The following is a 17,839-nucleotide window of genomic DNA, read 5'->3' as shown; positions in this document are numbered from 1 at the left end:
ATTCTGTATTTTCATTTTTTTCAAGAATAAATATTTTTATTAATTAATTTTGCATTTTTAGGTACTAAATAAAGCCTGGTTAACTCACGGAGCGAAAAGAGCAAAGAAACGGCAAAGACTCCCGCAGAAAGGCAGCGAAGAATGATGTTTGCAAGAGCCGGATCAATTAGAAGTGGGGAAGAATTGTCCTTAAAGAAGATATGGGCTTGGCATACCCAAGGCCCAAAACCCTTACCCAAATCCATTTCCAATATCCATACCCATTTCCATGAGAGTCGTCAGAATGGATCCATCACATTATCCAACGGTCGCCTCATCACCGATCATCAAATCTTGAAGCTCCTGTCAAATATCATAGTACCTAACTCCAATCTAAGCCGTCAGAATTGTTGTATCACGCATCCAACGGTCGCTGCAAGCCTGTTCCATCTTAGCCGTTCGATTTAATCCAGATGTGATCATCCAACGTATCATCTTCGCTGGACATCGAATTTTCTACAACCGCTCAACACTACCACACCAAATACCTATACCCTAACCCAAACACACCTTAACCCTAAAACTATCGGCTTCTCCTTCTTCTCCCCCTTTCTTCTCCTCTGCAACTCCACGACAACCACCTGCTCTGCCACCAACTCCTTCTCAATCACCACAACCACCACCATCTCTTCTCAAATCATCATACACACTCGACCCATCACCTATATCACGTTCTAATCTCTCTCAAACAACGAATTTCGCCTATTCTCTCACCACTGAACCCTAAGAGTGAGTTGGTGAAATTAGTTGATGATATAGATCAATTGGAGGCGTGGGAGGCATCAGAAGATCGTAAGGAAGCATGGGTGAGAGCTATCAAGAGTTTGCAGTGATTAGGTAAACCTAATTTCTATTTCTTATAAACCCTAATTTCATAATTTAGGGATAATTGGGGGAACATGATTGTACGTCTAATTGAAGCAGGGTTGATTGATTGGGTTGTTATCAGTAGGTTAGGTGAACCAATTTTGGGTTTAATTGTATTTTTTTAAAAACCCTAATTTTGCTGTTAATTGGGGATTTTTTGGGATTTCCATTGTATGTATAAATAGGGGTCTTTGGGTGTTGTAATGGGATATGCCTGGGCTAGCCAGTGCTTCACCCAAGAGGACTGGAATAGCCAGTGCCTCAAGGTTTAGTTCTTAGTTTAAATTATTTTGTAAATTTCAATTGTATTTGTCCCATCCATGCTCTGATCTTGTTGTGCTTGAACTGTCTAGGATTGAACATCCTTTTAGGTTGTTAAAACACTAAGCAAGCTTCTCTGCGGGTAGTTGCAGTGTGAGAGCCCCAACTACTACTAGGATTAGATTCATCTTAGTGTTCTTAGTAATCTTTCTAGACCAACCCTTAGATGAACATCCGGCTTTGAACCGCAACTGTCATCTAGTTATTCAGAGAGCCTAGAAGCTGACTGATAACTAACAAGGGACAAGAACATAGTTGGAGGACTTAGCTTAGGAAAAGGGTGGATTCAATATCCTAGTCCCTTCTATACTTCACTTCCTTTGTTTCTTTATCACTGCCTGTGTTACTGCCTTGGTTTCTTTGCCACTATCACTCTTTTTCACTCACTGCAACTGTCACTCTTTGATTCATTAGTTCACTGCTTAGAGAATTAGCTTAGGAAACTTCAACTCACACCCTAGTCCCTGTGGATTCGACCCGTATTTGCACAAGCTACAATCGACACCGTGCACTTGCGGTTAACAAGTAGGCTTCCTCTTTGCTCTTATTTTCTTACATCCTTTAAAGCCTACCAATATACAACACTCAGAAATCACTTGCTAGATTTCCCATTTGTTAGCTTTTACTTTCTGAAACAAGTCAAACAACTACTCTTCTAGAATCAACTATTCTGGTCTCAACACTCTCTTCGCTTCCCTCCCTAAAACCAACCCTTCTCCTTCACTTTGTGACCGAAGCAAGTCTGGAACGAACATTTCTTGGTTTAGGCCGGATTTGTACAGATTGATCTCTCGAATCTAAAGTATTCCCTTACAATATATTTTTTAGGGTTTAGACTTGTTTCTCACCCACTCATGCAAAATTACCGAAATCAGCAGAAACCGTTTTCACCCTCAAACAATTGGCGACCACAGCGGGAGGATTGATCTTTCGGTTACGCTGTCAATTTTCAACTCTCGATATCATCATTTGACTTAGATCTCGGAACGGTAGCAACGAATGATCCACTAAGGGATTAAAGACCCAGTTACCAGTCGTAACAGTTACCAGTAACGATACAACAAGAACTGACTGGGGACTCCCAAGGCGGAAATGCAAACAATCCGCTCAGGATCGACGACCCAGTTATCAATAATCACGCAACGAGGAACAACTGGGGACTTCTCAAGACAATTCGACGCCGCCCATAAAACACGGATTTGCGGTTTGAGGTCCGTTTTATTGAAGCATGTGATAAAAAAGTAAGTCCGGTCAGAATACATAACCGATTACTATAGGTTCCCACGTTGAAACCAAATACCATTTTCATCCTATACTTTCCATCTCACGCAACATTCACGATTTCACAATTTTCCTAGATGATTTGCTACCTACACTTGCAACTCAGACTTTAACATATCAAAAGACCATTATCCCAAAATAATCCATAAACTCTTATAAAAGCAATCATCTATCAATCCAAAAAAAAAAAGAAAAGACACCGAACCGTAAACTAGGCGTTCGTTCGCCTTTCAAAAAAAAACTAAAGGAAGGAGTTTTCAGAAAAGTAGCAATTAAAGACTTTAAACCAATCTGCCTCTCACATATAAGCTTACATGTGATTTCTGTTCTAATCAAATATCAAGGTGAGGTAGGGAAATGATTGCAATGGACAAAGTCTAGTAAACCTCAAAATCCGGTCTTATGACTCTTGAAGAGCAGCCTAGATTATTATTCACCTCACAAGTATAAACTTATGGAATCACAAAGTCTGAGACGGGGAAACTTTGTGATTTTTATCTATCTTGTTTGTTGGAGCAAGCTCAACAATCAAAACAAGATCATGACACGAACTATCAAGATAAAGATAGTTGGACCTGGCTTCACGAATCCCTAGGTGAAGTCTTTTTAGCTGCTAAACCCTAGAAGGGTTTGAAGTAGAGGACGACTCTACATAGAAGAATAATATACACTCTGGTTAGGATGGACCATAACCAAACCATGTACAATGACTTGTTCAATGAAAGGTTAGCCGAAACTAGCCAACCGAACTATATGTTTAACCATTTTCATATAACACTTTAATACTTTTCTTGGGTCACACATATGATCAAAAACATCTAGATAGTGTTTTTAAAGAGTTGTTCAAATGCTGATCATCTCATAGAAATAAATTTGGTTCATCTGAAAATATTCGACAGGGTAAGCACGTCTATTGTACCTGTTCGTGAATGTTTTTGTCATAGTATGTGTACCCTTACGAAAAAAATGAGTTCATGAACTCACAGATATTTTATGATTTGCATACTAGGTATGCGTACCTTTTCGGTTTTAAAACTAACAGATCTTTTCCGGTTTGCATACTAGGTATGCGTACCTTTCCTGGTTCACGATTCACAGAATTTTTGTGGTATGGATACCGGGAATTCGTACCAAAAAGTCACTACTGGACTATAGCTACACCGATACGTGTACTGGGTACATGTACTGGTGCTCTGGACTTATAACAGTTCTCCCAGTATGTGAACTGGTATGCATACTGTCTTGTATCCAGATTAACAATAGTTCTATATCTCTCTAATAATCAATTCGAATCATTCCCGAATAACATCAATGACACATATCAATTTTCCAGGCTATTTTCAAATGATTAAATCTTGAATCATAATTTATAAGTCATGTACAATAAATTGTTCTTAACCAAATTATCAAGTATGAACAAATGTTCTTAATCTTAAATAGTCATATTTCGAGAACGATATTCAAGATAAACTTGAATCGAAATTTTTGTTATGCATGTATTGTCTAATTTAGTCATGCGAAAATGTCTCATAGATAGCAAGGTGAAAACTTGAGAAATAGGTGGTTCAGTCTTCACTTACCTTTTGATGTTGAAGTTACTCCAAAGATCTTGTTGATCTTCGCCTTCAAACGGTAGAACACAGTGATATCCAATTCTCAACTACACACTTCTATCCTAATCCGAGACTTAACTAAATGTAGATTAGAAATCAAGATATAGTTTTGATCAACTAAATTTGACAACAAACTTGAGATAACAACACTTGTGAGTTCGACCGAGAAATGCTCGAACCGGTCTCATGATGGATAAAAATTAAATGATTTCCCCTAGACAGACATATGCAGGTTTTTTTTGAAATACTCGTCGAATCCGCGCGCTACCGATAGATGTAGGTATTGCGAAAAAGAAAATTGTCTATTTTTGTTGTTGGTGATAGTGTGTGTGGTGGGGTGTGGGTGTTATAGGGGGAACCCTTCTTTAGCTGATGTGAATCACTTAAGTGGCAACCATCTCACATCACCACTAGTATAAACTTGTTAACAAGGGAGCTTAATGTTGTACTTTTTCGAGAATAAAAAGACCAATTACAGGGCTAGTCAATTGCATCGTTTGGGGAGAGGGATGAGGAATTTCTCCCAAGTTCAACTTTTCATACGAATATTAACACATAATGGATTGGCACTTTTTATTCATTATACAGACTTTAATTGTTGTTATTATGATAAAAAAGGAGGAAACTACTGATCATTCGTTTTTTGAATATTTTTCGATAAGGGAAATTATTTTACATATGATCTTAACCTCTGAGTAGATGTGCAACATCCTCCTTCGATTCAGGAGTTGATTTCTAGCTAGTTGTCAATGAATGATGGAACCTAAATAATCCAATGGTAGCTAAAGGTCATGTAGAGTTCTTCTAGCTTTTAAACTCGCTATAAGAATGAGATTTAACAAAAAATTTATTGGGATTTAACAAGATTGAAAGCGACTGATCACAAATCACTCGAATTTTGAACCTCGAATATCCTCTGCGACTTCTTGGAGATTAATGCATCCACTCGTATATTTTGAACGCGACGAAAATTTTGTGGCTCATGATCTCGCCCAATATGCAATGCTACACTTATCTACAATGTGCGGATTCCTCCAAATCTTTTTCTTTGTAGTTCTCTTCATAGTGGGGTTTGGTTATTTTTCTTACCTTTAGGTTTTTTATTTAACTTTTGTTGTTGATGTTCTTTTTTATTCTAAACTTAACAAAAAAAATGATTTTGTTTTATAGATAGCAACACAACACACCGAATTGATGAAAACAAAATAACTGTATCATGCGATATATTGAGTTTGTTTTTGTGTACACTCCTTTAAAAACTGGGAATTCATGTTTATCTAATTGGTTGAGTAGTTAACCAACACTCCCATCACCGTGCACGCTTAGAATTCCGTCCCTCATTATATAACTCCCAAAATTGAATCAATGAAGAAGATTAAAATGTCACATGCAGATTCCTCCATGTCTTCTTCTTGCTACATGGCCATGGGCTCGATTCTTTTCTTATCTTTAGGCTGTTTGTTTGATTCTCGTTTTTTTTTAATTGTTGTCTAAACTTTAGAAGAAAAAAAAATTTGTTTTAGCAACACACCACACAGAAAATTGGTGGAAAAAAGAAAAGAAAATATATTAATCAATGAATATAGTTTAGTTTTTTGTACATACTCCTTTAAAGACTGAGTATGACATGCTCATCTGATTAGCTAAGCAGTTAACCTCTCGTCCCATCACCACGGGTTATTAGAATTTCATCTCAATTAACTGCTCGCCCCATCACCGCTTGAAGATGGGATTATCAAACTCAATGTTGATGTTGGCTGCAAAGATGGGAACAATGATACTGCAGTTGTGGCTAGAAGCAGCTCCAGAAGTTTTGCAGGTTGCGCTACGATGCTCTTTAGGGAAGATTATCCCTTGGTAGCGGAAGCTATGGCCTTTCTTCGTGGCACACGGTTTTCTCTGGATAATCACTTGAATAGATGTGTTAGTGAAGGTGATGCCCAGTTAGTGGTTGATGCTATAAAGGACCAGTCCAAGACCCCTAAGACCGATCCTAGCTGATCTCAACGGACTCGCTCCAAACTTCGCGAATATAATTTCTGTTACATCAAACGAGAGGGTAATGACGTTGCTCATTCTTGGCTCAATATGCTCTTACCAACAAAGTTTCAAGTTGGTGGATATCTTCTCTCCCCTTGTATCATGGATGCTTTGGTATCTGAGATGGCTCACTAGTTTTCCATTGTTTTCCTTTCTTATAACCCGTCAAAAATAAATAAAAATAAATTCATCTCGCGATATAACTCTCAAGATTGAATCATCAACAGAAAAGATTGAAATGTCACGTGCAGTGCACGCTAATTAGGCAGTTTCCACAAATAAATACAACCAGGGTGGAAATATCCATTGCCTTCCATATGATATACTCCAGGTTGAATAAAACAAGAGAGGAAATTCTGGGGGACCGACAGCCTCTATCTTCTTCTCTCTTCAGTTCCGTTTTCTCCAGTTCCGTTTCTCTCCAAGTCAAACATCAAAGAAAGAAAACTGAACCCCAGAGGAAAACAAACTTCAAAGTAATGATTATGGGTGAGTAAAATTCTGATCGGAAATCGGATGGTCTTTCCGATTATACTTAGCCGGATATGGTCGGCAGAAACGGCGGAAAGTGGTGGCGGTGGTGGTTCTGATACCAGTAGTTACTTGTGGTGGTTGTGGAGTGGAATTGGAAATGAGGAAAGGAAAAGGAAATGGTAGCAGTAGTAATGGGTTATTACCAAATTCACTTAGAATAATATCATCTTGTATTAAAACTGTTTCTACTAATGCCAATACTATTGCTTCAACTGTTCGTTCTGCTAGTGCTTCTGTAGCTTCTTCAGTTTCTGCTGCTTCTCCTGATGATCAGAAAGATCAGGTACACTTCACACCGATTAGCATGTGTTTATTGAAAAATTTCCCCATTTTTTCCATCGATCATAAATTGATTTCGCTTTTGAATTACTGAAGTATAGATAATAGTTTATCAGATCATTATGCTGTCAACTGTTTTCGCTAATTTGTAATGAATGAGATGTCAATTTAAGTCAATGCGCCACAAATTACAAGGCCTGGAGGCAAAGTCCAGTTTAAATTTTAGATTGTTACCCACAAAACTAAGGCATTTTCTCTCATTTGCATCAAGTAGATTTTTACTGCATTCCAAGCATATTGTCACTGTCAATAATTTTCCCATTGAATGAGAATCATTTCTCTTTCTCCCATTTTGCACACTAAGTTGGATGACAACTGAAAACACGTGGAGAGTGTAGTTCGCGTAGTGATGGTTCAAAGCTAGACTAATGGGGAGAGTGAAGTGCAGTTTGCCACGGTTCAATGTTTTAGATTTTTGTGGATGTTTCTATTGGTTTTGGATGACAGACTGCAATTGCCCCAGTATACTATAAAATGTAAAAGTCCATCGTCTTTTAAAACCTTGCACTGGATGAGAACTAATGTTCTCCCTTTGTGTTGTTAGCACTTTTGACTCGAAAGTGTGATTCTTATCTCACTGTTTTGCTGGTGTGTTCCAGCTAATATGATTATGTTGCTTAGCATATATATATCTAGAAATTTTGATAATTTAATCTTCCGCTTGGGGTTCATGTTCTAATTAATTCTTGGGAAACAGGTATTATGGGCTGGATTTGACAAGCTAGTGCTAGGTCCATCTATTTCCAAGAAAGTTCTCCTACTTGGTTACTCAAATGGCTTTCAAGTCCTTGACATTGAGGATGCTTCTAATGTTAGTGAATTGGTTTCAAAGCGTGGTGGTCCTGTTACATTCCTACAAATGCAGCCCACCCCCATAATGTCCTCTCATGAAGGGTTTACAAAATTTCAGCCATTACTGTTAGTTGTAGCAGGGGAAGAAAACAATAGCTCTAGTCTGGCTCAAGGCCTCGACCATGTGAATAGGCCGATCAGAGATGGAAATGTTGGATCTGATATAAGACCCCGTGTTTCCTCCCCAACAGCTGTTAGGTTTTACTCTTTAAGGTCTCACACGTATGCCCATATCCTGAGATTCCGTTCTGCTGTATATATGGTAAGATGCAGTCCGCGAATTGTAGCAGTCGGCCTTGCAGCACAAGTACGTATTTGATTATTTTAGGTAGATATTAGAGTAGTATAAATTTGTACTGTTCATGGGCACACATATGTACATAAGGCTCCGGGCTTCCAGCTTTTCTGATGATTAGTTTATGTTGCAGATATACTGCTTTGACGCTGTTACTCTTGAGAACAAGTTCAGTGTTATGACCTATCCAGTGCCTCAGAGTGGGGGACAAGAAATGCTCAGGGTCAACACTGGTTATGGTGCGATGGCTGTGGGTCCAAGGTGGTTAGCTTATCCTTCCAACAATCCTCTATCAACAAACATTTCCCGGCTAAGTCCTCAGAATCTGACCTCCTCTCCAGGTGTGAGTCCGTCAACCTCTCCTAGCAATGGAATCTTAGTTGCTCGTTATGCTATGGAGTCTAGTAAACAGTTAGCTGCTGGGATCATTAATTTGGGTGACGTGGGATACAAAACTATGTCTAAATATTACAAAGAACTTTCACCTGATGGTCCAAGCTCTCCGGTATCCTCGAATTCAAGCTGGAAAACTGGTAGGCTTAGATCAGCGTCACAATCAAATGAAACAGATATTGCTGGAATGGTTAGTACTCTCCACACTCCATATTTGCTTGTCCATGAATTCAGAGTGAGAATTGTGTATGTTTTCCTCTGCTTGTGTCATTTTTTGCAGTATTTTAATTATCTTTCTTCAATTCAGATTTTGGCTTCCTTCGATAATTTTTCCATCCCTGGTTCAAAATTCAGGTTGTTATTGAGGACTTTGTCTCCAGAGTGATTGTATCGCAATTTAGAGCTCACACAAGTCCGATTTCTGCACTATGTTTTGATCCAAGTGGAACCCTTCTGGTCACTGCCTCGGTATATGGGAACAGTATAAATATCTTCCGCATTATGCCTTCCTTGTTGAAAAATGAATCATGTACTCCAAGCTATGACTGGAGTAATAATCACGTGCATCTTTATAAGTTATATCGTGGACTGACAGCAGCTGTAAGTACTGAAAGGCTTATTATTCAGATCCTTTTTTTCTTGTATTCTCGTTTTGCATTTCTCACTCCCATTTGTTACTTTTTGGTGACAGGTCATTCGAGATATAAGTTTTAGTCATTATAGTCAGTGGATAGCTATTGTTTCGTCGAGGGGGACTTGCCATATATTCATCTTATCCCCTTTTGGTGGTGAGGTTGGTCTTCAAACACGAAATTCGGTTAGTGATGGACCAACCGCCGAACCAAGTCTCACTTCTCCATGGTGGTCTTCTTCATCTTGCGCAATAAATCAGCATTCCTTTCCCCCACCATCACCTGTCACCTTATCTGTAATAAGCAGGATAAAGAATAACAGCTCTGGCTGGCTGAACACAGTTGCTAATGCGGCAGCCTCAGCAACAGGAAAGGTAACCCAACCACCAACTGGTGCTGTTGCCGTTACTTTTTACAATTCTTTATCCCGTCATCTTCTGCTCAATGCCATGAAGGGCAATTCCTTGGAGCACCTGTTGGTTTATACCCCATCTGGTCATTTAGTTCAACATGAACTTCTGCCATCTCTTGAGGCAGAATCAAGTGATAGTGACTCTGGAACTAGTTTAGGTGCACTGGTACGAAATGATGAGGAGTTGAAGGTGAAGGCTCAACCTGCTCAATGGTGGAATGTCTGTCGAAGATCAAATTGGCCAGAAAAAGCAGAAAATATTTCTCGGGTTACCTCTGACGCACATGAAGTTTCAGATCCTGTTGGGGGTATTTTTTTTGTAAAACCCCAAGAAAAACAACACGGGTATCTTTCTAACGCAGAGGTGCAGATAGGATCTGGTGAGATACGCATATGGCAGAAGTCTAAGGTACCTAATCAAAACAAAGTTTTTCACGAACATCTATGTTATTTTTATCGATGTGTGTAGTAAATTTTTGATAATTCTTCTAGATTTCCTTCCATATCATGGTTCCTTCGAGGGAGATTGAGGCGGAATTCACTAAAGATTTTTTTGGTGGCGAGGTTGAAATTGAAAAGATCCTAGTTCGTGGTGTTGAAGTTAAAAGAAAGGACTTGTTGCCAGTCTTTGACCATTTCCATCATGTTAAATCAGATCAGAGTGAAAGGTATGCCTTTCATCACTGTCAGTTATAGCCTCATCCTGATGTCTTCACAATACTTAGATGTTTCTAGTTGATGAAAAACAAATGAAAAGTCATTGGAGGTAGTTCTGAATTAAGATTTTCATAGATATACTGTAGTTTTTTTACAAACCTTATATTCCCCGGTGACTAGGGTGTTAGAACTATTTAAGTACTTAATATATTCCATATAAATGTATGACTAGAAAGCTCATGCAGTGGTTCGTTTGCTGGAAGACACTCAAGTAATTCATCTTTTGAACCTTACGAGAGCCATTTTACAGAAGACACTGGTAGTCCTAACCATGATCCCATGAATACCGGATCATTTGAAAGCTCAAATTCAGGTACTAAAAGCACCTTATGATTTACAAGTCCACTAATCCATTCAAGCATCATTTATGTTGATTCGTAGGCTGATAAATTTGAACAAGTGGTAGTCATAAAATTGGTCACCTTTCTTTTATGTGTGTTTGTAATATCTTCAGGTTCAAGTGGAAATCCAAATGATTTTGATAAAATGAAATCTTTCAAAGTTGCTGAACTCAAAGAATCTAGCACAGTCAGGGTAAATGGACCTGAAAGGGGCATCAATGTTATTCCATCTACCCTACTGAGCCAGAACTTGGCAAGAAAAGATCATCTTTCTGAGCAGCGTTACAATTGTGTTATAAATGGTGTATCATTTTTAAAAAGTGATTTTGTTTCCATTGAAGGAATTATGAAAGTAGGAACACCTTCAAATGGAAGTGAGGTGAGTGAAATTTCAAACCCAAGTTCTGGTCGATCTGATCCTATTGATTTGCGAGACACAGTAGATTTTGGTCATTGTTTTCAAGAGGATTACTGTGAAGTGTCAGAGCTCAATGGATGTCAAAAATCAGCTGAAGTTATTCATGGAAGTTATGATCATCGTGCGAGAGAAAAAGTGGCTAAAGATGAAGAGGACGACGACATGCCTGGGGGCATGTTTGCCTTTTCTGAAGAAGGTACGGTACATTAGTTTTGTAGATCTCATTATCCGCAGGGTTGGTACTCAGGGATTTCATTGTTCTCATACTTGGCATATACCATTCTTTGTTTTTTTTTTTTCCATATGCAGGTTGATCAGTGTCTTACATCCTTATCAGTGTTCTAATTGAAAACTTAGTCTGTCTTATGTTAGCCGCTTGATGGTAGCATATGGGGGAAATGGGCAATTACCTGAAATGGTGTGCGGCTCTGGGTTTCTCATGTACATTTGTAGATTTGCAGCAAATTTCATTGTGTTTGCTTTTCAGTATAGTTGGTGATGGTAAGACATATTGGTTTTAGATTACCCGATCTCTGAAGTTCTAGTTTACCATTTACAAGATTATATGATGATCAACTTTAGTTGGCCGTATGGACAAACCAATTTCAAAATATTATGGTTTTTTTTTTTTTTTTTTCATTTTCTTTTCTTGATAAGAAATAATAAAGTTACTGCATTCTGTGAACAGACTCTTAACCATGAGAGCTGATTCTAGGAGTACAAACATTGTTGTTTGAAAATATAATTCGCATGTTACATTAGAAGTCAGAGCACTTAAGCTCTCTCCATACCAGGACTTGCTAGAATTAAAAGTGCTGCAGAGAGGAGCTAAATTTAGCGGCCATGAAATTCTGGCCCAATATATTTCAAAAGGAATCGAAAGCTGAACAGTCCTGTAGGTTTCTGAGAAAACCTGTGCAAACTACTAAAACCCTATAAACCTCAAGAAAACTGAGATTTCTGAGAAAACAAAAATGGCGAGTTTGAGTAGAAGTATGAAGAAAGTTGCATCTGCAGTAATCTCAGTAGCAAACAGAAATCCTCATAGAAAATACACCTCTGAAATTTCCATTACCACATTGAGGACCTGTACCATTAACACCAGTACTAATGTATTTAGACAGATATTTCGAACAACTTCAATTCCAACTTATCATTACTTCTGTGATCTAGCTAACTCGAGCTGAGAAGGCGTCCCATGATGTTGAGGTTAGTTTGTTCCCTTTTCCCTCAAAGGCTATACTGCTTCTCATATGTACATGATTTTTTGGTATTTGGGTTAATTTATTTTGTGAGAATCTGCAATGGGTTTATGCGTTTTTTGATAGGTTGCTGAAATGCCAGTAGAGTGTCCTTTCAAGATTGAGGACAATCCAGAGGAGAAATTTGTAACATTTTGCAATCAATGTCTTTTTCCTTCTTTTTTTTCTCTTCATTCATATTCAAAAATCATCTGATTACAAAATGAAGAAGACTCTGCCGTATGTAAAAGTACAAAAAACAAAAAAGAATCATTTCCTATATTCCGAAGGGACGCATTCTGCATCCCCGGAAGAGTCAGTGACTAGGGACCATCAGGTATGATTTGCTGGTGGCGTACTCCATATTCTCTTCTGCTGATTAAAGCTTCCAATCACCGCGGTTTGCTTCTTCTCACCTAGGAGATTAGCAAACTCCGCAAAATATTTTCGGTTGTCAACACTTTCTATTACTTTCACAAGTTTTCCATGTACTGCATCAATGATAGTTTGTCCATCTTTGGATACATCACCGGTTGCCGAGACATTGACTGGCTTAACTTTGAATGTTGGATTGAGATGTTGATCACAAGCCAAGATCACTGCACCAAGAATTTCTCCCAAGAATGTGTCCTGTTGAAAAGAAAAGAAAAGACATTCAGAATGCCACCAACTTAAGATTTGCCAGTGCAGCTTACTTTGTCTCACTAAAATCATAGGATGAAGTTACTTACCAGGTGGTGGTATCTGCGATGCTTCTGTTGTAAACGGTATAGCCTTGACAGCAAACGATATGTAAACACGGCTTCAGGTGTCTTCTTTTTTAGCTGCAACCTTTTGAGTATCTCAGGAAATGAACTAATTTGGCGTTGAACACTGAGAGGAATTAGTGTTATATTTAGTTCCGACTCTAGAACAACTTTTGCAGCCATGGGATCAAGAAACATGTTAAATTCCGCAAACTCATTTGAAGGAACGGAGAAGAGATTTCCTAGGTCCTTTCTGCTATAGCTGAGGTGGCCTCCAACAACATATACATTCTACAGTAGAACAAATAACAATGTCATTTTAGAGAACACTAGTGCATTTAAAAAACCTTTTGAGTTTGCAAGTAAGAACAGAAGCTGACCTCAACCACTGAACTCAAATTCTTCTCCGATTGAATAATCTGAGCTAGATTAGTAAGCGGTCCATTGGTCAGTATCGTAATCTTGGATCCTGGAGCCAGTGATTTTGAAATGTTTTGCCAGACTTCCAATGCTAATGGTTGTCTTAGTTCAGGGTGATCAGTATCTCTAGGCGCTCCGTATTTCACGGAATTTTCTGCTGTGTGCCTGTAGCATACAACCCGGTAAGGAAAGCAAAGGTTGCAGCTGCAGTTTTTAAATAAGCTGCAGACAATACCTTCTGGGGCTTCGAGGCAAATCACGAGCAAAACCATAAAGAGTATCAGAATCCAAGAGTCCACCACCACCATGAGGGATAGCCTTGATATACTTGCAATCCCCAACAGCAGTGAAAGATGGGTTTGGTTGTCCTAATGCGAATACGTCTCCCCGGCCAACTGGAATGTCGTCCCGACCCATCATATGTAAAATGTCATAGATGATGTCTATTGTAGCAGGATTTGCCCATCCAGTTCCACTTACTAATATCCCCTGGAAATTAAAACGGAATGCACATTTGAGCAACATTCATAGTAGACAAATTACAGCATGTGATACGAAAGCAAGACTCTCTACCTTCAAGTTGATCACTTCCACAGGTACTTTCAAGAGATAAATTAGAGAAATAAAATCTCCAGCACTCATATCCATGTCGAAAACAACAGATTTTCCCAACTTGCGCATTCCGAAATCCGGTTTATATAGAACTTCTTTGTAGTAAGGAAATTCTGTGGTAAAGTTGAACCTTCCAGCATTGCGAGGTAGGTTAAGAACCTGCAAGCAAGTAAAACACAAGCTTATACGATACGTTTGTTCCTGAATATCGTTTGTACAGAATTCTTGCCAATTTAAGAGGAACAACCATTTGGAGAACTTACATCCAAAAAGCTTATAAAATATTCTCGGTCAAGCAAGCTATTACTAAGCTGATTAGGTTTTGCTTTCGTAGCAACAAGAACACGAACTCCGTCTGGATCACCAGTTACTTCCTTTGTGTAGCCATCCTGTTTGCATGACATTCAAGTCTATTAGCAGAAATCTCATGAGGCAATACATTGTGTACATGAGTCTCAAGGAAGACATATAGAAACGCACTTCGACATGTCAAAAAATTCACTGGATCACTGACTGAACAATCTAATTTAGCTTGTAAACAATGTAAAGGATCTGATTCCTATTGAGTACTGCAAACTATTTCTAAAGCAAGACATGGAGAAAAAGACTACCTGGCACTTTTTTGTATTATTCTTGGCAAAACAAAATGGATCACGAAGCCCTTGCTGCACATGACCGCTATGAACCCCATCTTTCTGTAAATTAAATTTTGGGATTGAGCGGCCAGCAAAGAATGGATTTGAGCCGTCAGACACGCCGTACGGTTCATTTGAAGTAATTACAGTGATGTTCATATATTCCATTTCAGCAAACTCATTTTCTCCATCTACTTTCGAGTTGCGCATAATTGATGCTGCTACACCAGATGTAAAGGAGTCCCACATGAAGTAGCTCTGCATGAATTCGACTTATCATTTCAGAAGTGCATAATTCTGGAGAACTCAGTGATGCGCAGTCGTGCATCATCATAAACCAATATTGTGACATGGAGGGAACCCTGTGAATAGGATGACAAGCGAATAATGAAAAAGGTTTAAGGAAATTACTGTGTAGAACTGGTCATCAAACCATGTGTCCCGAGCCAGTTTCAAAGATTGGAATATATATTGTGCCTCATATGTATGCTGATTGCGCTCAAATGACTTGAAGAACTGCTCAGTTATGGGAATGGTGTTCGTTGCATCCAGAGGCACGAGGGTAACTGGAATTCCGGAATGGATTACCTGCAAGAAAATAGAATAATAATCATAGTTAAATCAGGTAAAGCTCAACAAATGCTACACAGTACTGGCATCAGAAAACGAAAGTTGGCACCTGGTACGCAGCAAAAGGATCTCCAAATATATTAAACTCTACATAGGGATTGCTGGTGTAGCCTGTGAACATATTACCACGATCACCACACTGTTTAGGTGTGCAAGAGTTGGCATTCTTGGGGCAGCAACCAGTTGGATTTTTGGACCTCACACCGCCGCCCATTACATAAATGTGCTCAATGTTTTTCTTCAATCGAGGATTGCTCATGAGAAAAATAGCTAAGTTTGTGTGTGATCCAATGACGAATACTGTAGTTGGACCATTGGATATTGTGTCAATCATCACTTGCTGTGTAGTAGGCTGGCGAAGCGGAGAATATTTCCTTTTGCCCTGCTCTTTTCATGGCGAAATTAGGACGGAAAGGCAAGCATATACCATTGCAGTATGAAAACAACGAGACATTACTATAATACGACCAATAGGTGTCTCTAGACTTCGGCAACAACAGGATATGACTATGAGAATCAAAGTGCAAGAAACAATACTAAGACACAAGAAATCCAATAAGCAAACAAAACCACGAAAAATTTATTACCTGCGGTAGAAAACTTCTCCGTAAGCCGTAATTTGTATCAATATCCAATCTTCCTCCAAGTCCTATTGGAATAGCTTGTCTATACCTGCAATCCCCATAAGTTGACATGCCCTGCCCAATTGAAAAATTGTCACAACCCGAAACTACGCCCGAGAAGTATCAATTAATTGCATTAACGGCATATGCTCAACATGATGCAAGTGTATGCATAACCACACCTGTTCTATAATCGGAAGATAGCCGCCGACGTTGGGGTATATTGTACCATTGGGTGATATTCCACCTTCACCTCCGACTCCAACCATAATGTCGTCGCGGTCCATCATGTAAAGCATATCATAGACTTGATTCACAGCATGCCCCGCATCTGTCCATGCATTTGTGTTAATAGTAATTGCCTATAATTCAAACCAAAACTATACTTAGAATATGAAACCAGTCACATAATTATAGAATCCCACGCAATATAGTAACTAAAAATGACTAAAAATAGAAATTAGTTACAGTAATCCATATCTTAACAAATATAACGGATTCAACTAAACTCATGAGTGATAAAAACAGAGGAAAACAGCCATTAAAACTGAGTTAATCCTTCCGAGTCAGAAATAGTAACTTACCTTTATATCAATTTCTGAACGATTCAGCTTCAACAGATATAAAAGAGCAAAGAAATCATCCGTATCAACATCTGTATCAAGTAATATCCTTCGAGGTTTAGTAGCTTCAATCTCATGTAATAACAGTCCAATACCAAGTAAACTGAACAGTAACCAAATTATAGCTCTCTGTATTCTCATTCTTTTTTCTCTGTTTTTGATCAAAAAGAAAAATCAAGACAAAAGGAATTCTTTCAAACTTAAAACAGCTAACCCAATCAACTCCTCTCAATCTTTAAATATCCATTTTTTGGAGTTGAATTTTCTTACAAGATTCTTGGAGATTGGAGTGAGAGAAAGAGATAAAAGAAACAAGACAAACAACGGTTTTTAAAAAGTGGTTTTGGGTTTGGGTCTGGGGCTGTTTGTTTTAGTTTCTTCGGACTAACTACGGATGTACTATACATATTTTCCCTTTTATCCTAATAAATTTATTTTTTTTAATTTTTTTGGTATGGCTACTGTACAACTATCGCAAAGAGCGTCCACAATGGACAACTAAACCTAAATATTTGGTCCAGTGGATAGGTGTAGTAGGACGGACCATCGATCAAAATTTGATCAAAGACTAAAACTCAGACCAAATTTGGTCGGCGATCAAGACCAAATCCAAATATAGTCGGGCGTTTATATAGTCCACGCCCCATCACCAGGCGGACATATAGTCCACGTCCGACCCAGGCGGACGTATAGTCCACGCCCCACACCAGGCGAACTTATAATGCACGTCCTGTTTTTTTTTGTTTGTGTGGGGCGTGGTTTATACCTCCGCCCCACTCTTTACAAATTTCAAATGCATGGGGCGTGCTTAATACCTCCGCCTCACTCTTTACAAATTTCAAATGCATGGGGCGGGCTTAATACCTCCGCCCCACTCTTTACAATTTTTTTATTATTATTTTTTTTTTGAATTTTTATGCACCGGGCGAACGTATAGTCTCCGTCCCACACCAGGCGTTGGTATAGTCCACGCCCCACACCAGGCGAACGTATAATGTACGTCTGACCAAATTTAGTTTTTTCACCGCAACGTCACACACCAGACTAAACCCAAAATTTGGTCCTTTTTTTCCTTTTTGGTTATACTCGCACCACTGCAGTTGCTCTAACACATAAACCACTAATCTATAAAGGAAAACAAAAAAGAATAAAAAGATGTCCTCCTTATTTTTTCACTTTACTGTACTTTTTATCATCCAACAAAAAAACATAAAA

General features: G+C 38.7%; 2 protein-coding genes across 3 annotated transcripts; one reads left to right on the top strand and one right to left on the bottom strand.

Moving 5' to 3' along the window:
- Window positions 1-6,502: 6,502 nt before the first annotated feature.
- On the top strand, window positions 6,503-11,719 carry LOC113357291 (autophagy-related protein 18h-like). Its single transcript, XM_026600657.1, has 9 exons — window positions 6,503-6,978; window positions 7,732-8,193; window positions 8,315-8,764; window positions 8,929-9,174; window positions 9,266-10,027; window positions 10,111-10,286; window positions 10,521-10,648; window positions 10,790-11,290; window positions 11,404-11,719. The coding sequence occupies exons 1-9, from the start codon at window positions 6,793-6,795 to the stop codon at window positions 11,406-11,408; spliced, it is 2,916 nt and encodes a 971-aa protein (XP_026456442.1). The 5' UTR covers window positions 6,503-6,792; the 3' UTR covers window positions 11,409-11,719.
- A 767-nt stretch (window positions 11,720-12,486) lies between these two features.
- Window positions 12,487-16,997, bottom strand: LOC113357292. Of its 2 annotated transcripts, none has more exons than XM_026600658.1 (12): window positions 16,586-16,997; window positions 16,184-16,363; window positions 15,966-16,076; window positions 15,428-15,760; window positions 15,160-15,336; window positions 14,725-15,006; window positions 14,377-14,502; window positions 14,075-14,272; window positions 13,737-13,990; window positions 13,462-13,666; window positions 13,067-13,372; window positions 12,487-12,965 (listed from the first exon to the last, which is right to left on the bottom strand). In XM_026600658.1, the coding sequence occupies exons 1-12, from the start codon at window positions 16,763-16,765 to the stop codon at window positions 12,669-12,671; spliced, it is 2,649 nt and encodes an 882-aa protein (XP_026456443.1). In that variant the 5' UTR covers window positions 16,766-16,997; the 3' UTR covers window positions 12,487-12,668. The 2 variants fall into 2 exon arrangements, with proteins under 2 accessions (XP_026456443.1, XP_026456444.1); XM_026600659.1 differs by having other exon boundaries at window positions 16,184-16,332; window positions 16,586-16,719.
- Window positions 16,998-17,839: the final 842 nt, after the last annotated feature.

The sequence above is a fragment of the Papaver somniferum genome, chromosome 3, assembly GCF_003573695.1.
Source record: "Papaver somniferum cultivar HN1 chromosome 3, ASM357369v1, whole genome shotgun sequence".
NCBI classification, from domain to species: domain Eukaryota; kingdom Viridiplantae; phylum Streptophyta; class Magnoliopsida; order Ranunculales; family Papaveraceae; genus Papaver; species Papaver somniferum.
Note: the sequence above shows the minus strand (reverse complement) of the source record. Positions and strands in the feature narration are given on the sequence as shown.

Coding starts and splice junctions, on each gene's coding strand:
- LOC113357291 (XM_026600657.1), top strand. CDS start 6,793: ATGAGGAAAGGAAAAGGAAATGGTAGCAGTAGTAATGGGTTATTACCA. Junction 8,765..8,928: donor AAACAGATATTGCTGGAATG/GTTAGTACTCTC, acceptor TTCAAAATTCAG/GTTGTTATTGAGGACTTTGT. Junction 10,649..10,789: donor ATTTGAAAGCTCAAATTCAG/GTACTAAAAGCA, acceptor TAATATCTTCAG/GTTCAAGTGGAAATCCAAAT.
- LOC113357292 (XM_026600658.1), bottom strand. CDS start 16,765: ATGAGAATACAGAGAGCTATAATTTGGTTACTGTTCAGTTTACTTGGT. Junction 15,007..15,159: donor TTGATGACCAGTTCTACACA/GTAATTTCCTTA, acceptor GAATTCATGCAG/AGCTACTTCATGTGGGACTC. Junction 14,503..14,724: donor ATAATACAAAAAAGTGCCAG/GTAGTCTTTTTC, acceptor TCATGCAAACAG/GATGGCTACACAAAGGAAGT.